The following is a 4,859-nucleotide window of genomic DNA, read 5'->3' on the forward strand; positions in this document are numbered from 1 at the left end:
GCTTGAATCCTCAGTTCAGTCTCTTTTAGAGATTAAATATTGAAGCAGTGAGAGAAATGTTTTAGTTTCGCTTCTTTTGAGATGTTAGGAAGAGGGTCGAGACTCAAGATCAATGCATCAATGTCTTCTCTATATTTTCATGATGATGGTCCGTCCTCTGTTAGAAAAGCAGGATTTAATTCAATTATTGAATTAGGCTCCTCCGTCTTTTCTCATATGGGTTCTACTCTAAAAGTATCATTTTCAACTCACTGTTTCTCGAGCGTCCAAATATCCAGTTGTCAAGCCCAAGGACTTTGATTATTTTATGAGGATTCGCATTCACCCACGTTCTCATATGCAACATGTGGGCCCTAATTCCGTTGTCCACCACTATGAGCCCAGTTCAGGGCAGCCTGGAATTGGATTTCTCATCTCATAACCCATTCTACGTCTACTGTTGTTTGTGATTCTAAGTTCACACTCTTTTTTTCTTTTTTATCTTTGCATCGTTTAATCCTTTGATACCCTTTCAAGATTTTTAAGGCAGTGTTTGGCATTGATGTCATTTTTCTGAGAAAATGGCGCTATATCGGTGTCATGCAGAAAAAGAGGTGCTTCAAAAAATGGTCTCTTATTTGGCATCATTTTTCTAACGAAATGTTGCTCTATACCACACCTTGAAAATTAGGAAAATGTGGTATGAAGAAACATCAAATTCAATTTTTTTCTCAAAAAAAAGGATTAGTGCTACCAGCAGTAAATGATGTGGCATCATCTTGAGAGTTAAGATAAAGATCAATGCTGAAACCGGTCATATAGCATAGGTACCAAATAAAACTAGTACAGTTTTCCTAGAAAACAGTCTATATGGCAGTATCAATGCCAAACAACAAAATGAGCCCTTTTTTGAAAAACCAGTGCAACAGAGACCCTCATGCATACAGCACCGTTTTCTCTAAAAACATCATTGAAGCAACGACATGGGGCTAATAACATAATACATGCATTTTGGTATTAATAATTCGATGAGACTGAACATGAGGATATTGCATTCATGATGTTTACTCCTGCTTGGGGAGTGTTTATTGGATAGATAAGTGTTTGTTCTATTAAGCACTTATGACTGTTTGGTGAAAAAGTGCTTTTAAATGAGTAATATAAGTATTTTGAAAATTATATGGCAAGTCAAGACAGGCTAGAAATGCAATAAACTTTTTTTTTTAAAGTGCTTAAAAAACCAGAATTTTGAACTTATTCAAAATGGGCTTATTTCCCTAAAAAGCACTTAACCCTGCTTATTTGCCAAACGCATATAAAAGCTTATAAGTATGGTCCCTGCCTAAAATAAGTAGTTAAAAATAATCACCCCAAACGGGGGCATATGCTTTTTTCCCATTATTCCATCTGTTTCACTCATTTACGATCTAAACCATGAGGATGAGATGTTGTTAACCATTTTGACCTGCTGTGATGATTGGATTAGATAATAGCGTACGTAGTTGTGGTAGTTGGAGAGGAAAGTAAATGTCAATCTGATTTGGGACGATGTTTTGACCCTCATGATTCTACCACCTGAGGACTGAGGACTGAACCTGGGACCCATTGTTGGGCGTGGCCCGCAAACCCACAAGTGCAAGTCCCCTCGGATCATTTGATAGGGATCAGTCGGATACACAGCCAGTCAGCCATACAGGTAATGGATCCGGCAGACCTGATTCCAAAATGTGGCATCCAGCTGTGGTGGTCTGAGACTCTGAGGAGCTGACCCTAAGAACAATATATATACGTATGGAATTGTTATAGCTATTCATTCCAGTTCCAGAGGGTCCCTCATCAAACAGAAGCTGAAACACCGAAGGTCAGGATCCTCCGCTTGCTGAATCCCTTTTGTCATCTCACTGCAGGCTTCGGACTTCGGAGTCCTAAATGCCAGAACGATATGTACACCATTTGCCCAAGTAAAAGACAGGAATGCAACTGGTAAACTTTTGAGTTTGACATATTTTATCCAGGAATAGAACAAAAACAAGGTTGATTTTCAACTTCTACCCTTGGGTGATCAGTGATGCACAGTCTCATATAGAAACTCTGGGATCATATATAACCCATTTCTTCTCTGTCACCCAACTGGAAAAAGCTCTCTCTTTACCCCTCCCCCTCTTCTCTCAGCGTCAGGGGCGCCAAAATGGAAACAAGGGTGTTCCCATTGGCCATTCTTCTCGGAATTGCAGTTCTCATGGCATCCTGCTCTACATCAGGCGCAGCAGAATCAGGCTCGTTTTCATTCGGAGACAATTTTGATATTATGTGGTCTGAGGACCATTTCAAGACATCGGCAGACGGGCAGGTCTGGTATCTTTCTCTCGACAAAGAAACAGGTACGCGGAACCATAAATTTCGACACAGTAGAGATGGCACCCATCTTTTCTATTCGACCATGTTAAGTTTAAATCTGAATCTATTGTAATTTTTTTTTTAATTCCCTAATTCATTGAAGATTTAATTTATTTCTGTTATGAGGAGAATAGGTTGTGGGTTCCAAACAAAGCAGAGATACAGATTTGGATGGTTCAGCATGAAGCTCAAGTTGGTCGGAGGTGACTCTGCCGGTGTTGTGACGGCCTATTATGTAAGTCTTTCATACTGTAGAAGTCTTCTGTTTTTTTGTCTTCCCCCAGTTTTCCTTCTGATTCCACTCTCCAGTGAAGGCGTCTTGGTGACTGAATGGATGATCTAGCTTGAATCATCGTTAACTAAAAGAGGCAGTTATATACATGTTACAGATGTGTTCGGATCCAGGAGCTGGACCTGAGAGGGATGAGCTAGATTTCGAGTTCTTAGGGAACAGAACAGGGCAGCCCTACACGATACAGACCAACGTGTACAAGAGCGGAGTTGGGGGCCGAGAGATGAGGCACATGCTCTGGTTCGACCCTACCGAGGACTTCCATACCTACTCCATTCTCTGGAACAACCACCAGATTGTGTAAGTACATCCTAATCCTATCCTCTTCTTCGATCCCAAAGCAGTTTTATATGCCTGATGAGTGATGCTGATAGCCTGTCTGGTCACGGTTATCTGCCCTTCTTTTGTAAGCGGCCATTCGGTAGCTTAATGAGGGGAGAAGCTTGCAGCTTTGCACACTTGGACTGTGTCAACATCCTGGTGATCAATTAGGAAGATGCTAATACCAAGTTACAGACCAGATATAAATCGGGTTGAGACTTGAGAATGAATAACTGACAGTACTAACCGGGGGAGAGGGGGGGGGGGGGGTGTTAACAGATCAAGATTCAAGAGTGAGATGTGAGAACCCATTGATTCAATGTACATTGTAAAGTTTGAACTTTGAATTGTAAACAATGGTTTTGTGGTCAACTGGTCTTGAGTCTCATTACTCAAGACTGATGAGCATGAGGTGTTCAAACCTTAGCTCAGCCTGTGAAAAGCTCTTAGCTCAGTTTAAACTGAGTTTCGAGTCAAGTTTGAGCCCAATAAAGCTCGACTCATGAGGCTTGTGAGCTTAATCAAACTTATATATATAATTATTTATTTTTCTAGAAACTTAATTCACAGTTGAGCTTGAGCTGAACCGAGCTTGAACATATGAGCTTTTGAGTCAAACCCAAGTTGAACTCAAGTCTCTAGCTCAAATTGAACAAACTTGAATAATTAGGCATTTGGCTTGGCTTGGCTCGAATCCACCCCTAGCTAGAGCCCATTTAAGAATGTAAAGTAGCATGGTCAAAAGAGAAATCTTTAGAACTTTTGAATAAGCTCATTTCATTTGGTTACAGATTATTCTGATAATAAACATATATCATTGGTCTTGGTTTGGTTGACAGCTTCTTCGTGGATAGAGTACCCATAAGGGTGTATAAAAACACAGAGAAGCCAAATGACTTCTTCCCAAATGAAAAGCCAATGTGGATGTTTTCAAGCATATGGAATGCGGATGACTGGGCAACGAGGGGTGGGCTTGAGAAAACAGACTGGAAGAAGGCTCCCTTCGTATCCTCCTACAAGGATTTCAATGCCGACGGGTGCCAGTGGGAAGATCCTTACCCTGCTTGTGTCTCTACCACCACCCACAATTGGTGGGATCAATATGAAGCTTGGCACCTCTACGATTCTCAGAAGGAAGACTTCGCTTGGGTTCAGAGAAATCTTGTTATCTATGATTATTGCAAGGACACTGAGCGCTACACTAAGCAACCATGGGAGTGCTCCCTCAGTCCATGGGATTGATCAACAATCACCCCTCCGCCCATATATTCTTTATTTATTTTGCTCCTTTTTTTCCCTTTCTATTCAATTAATTGTCTTGTTTTTCTTCTTCTTTTTTTCCCAAGTCTTGGTATTTATAATTAGTTTTTTTTTTTCTTTTGAGAGAGAGAGAGAGAGAGAGAATTGCTATTAATTATTGCTATGGAGTTTGGATGAACATATAGTGATTATTTATTTGTAATTATCCAAGTTAATATATAGGATATGGCTTAGTATATGAAAGTTAAAAAAGAGATCAGTTTATTTAGGCCATGTTCACTTTTTGGTAACTTACTTGGGTAAGTATTTTCCAAGAAAGATTTATCTAAGTAAATTCTTTACTTGTGTTCTTTTATTTTCCATATAAATAAAGCAATGACCATTTTAATTATAAAAATCTATTATTAAAATGGGCATTTTTGTCCCATTCAAGTATTGGCAATTTTTTCCCTAGATCGAAAAGTTATTTATCCACCTAGAAGATATGTATCACTTACCTGATCCCCACAAATACCTGAAGAAAGAATAGTAATCAAAATCCCATTGCTCTCTCAAAATCAAAAAAAAAATAAAGAAAAAAAAACGTCCCCTTAGAATTTCTCTACCTTAC

At 39.4% G+C, this 4,859-nt stretch overlaps 1 protein-coding gene across 1 annotated transcript; it reads left to right on the plus strand.

The window, feature by feature from the left end:
• Positions 1–1,795: 1,795 nt before the first annotated feature.
• Positions 1,796–4,583, plus strand: LOC104604885 (putative xyloglucan endotransglucosylase/hydrolase protein 8). The gene is made up of 4 exons (XM_010269451.3): positions 1,796–2,360; positions 2,511–2,611; positions 2,766–2,968; positions 3,829–4,583. The coding sequence occupies exons 1-4, from the start codon at positions 2,168–2,170 to the stop codon at positions 4,229–4,231; spliced, it is 900 nt and encodes a 299-aa protein (XP_010267753.1). The 5' UTR covers positions 1,796–2,167; the 3' UTR covers positions 4,232–4,583.
• Positions 4,584–4,859: the final 276 nt, after the last annotated feature.

The sequence above is a fragment of the Nelumbo nucifera genome, chromosome 1 (genome assembly GCF_055504915.1).
Source record: "Nelumbo nucifera cultivar China Antique chromosome 1, China Antique-T2T, whole genome shotgun sequence".
NCBI classification, from domain to species: Eukaryota; Viridiplantae; Streptophyta; class Magnoliopsida; order Proteales; family Nelumbonaceae; genus Nelumbo; species Nelumbo nucifera.

Excerpts from the sequence above, each read along its gene's own strand:
- LOC104604885 (XM_010269451.3), top strand. The coding sequence starts at position 2,168 with ATGGAAACAAGGGTGTTCCCATTGGCCATTCTTCTCGGAATTGCAGTT. Across the intron at positions 2,361-2,510 it reads TTCTCTCGACAAAGAAACAG|GTTGTGGGTTCCAAACAAAG; the intron begins GTACGCGGAACC and ends TGAGGAGAATAG. Across the intron at positions 2,969-3,828 it reads TGGAACAACCACCAGATTGT|CTTCTTCGTGGATAGAGTAC; the intron begins GTAAGTACATCC and ends TTTGGTTGACAG.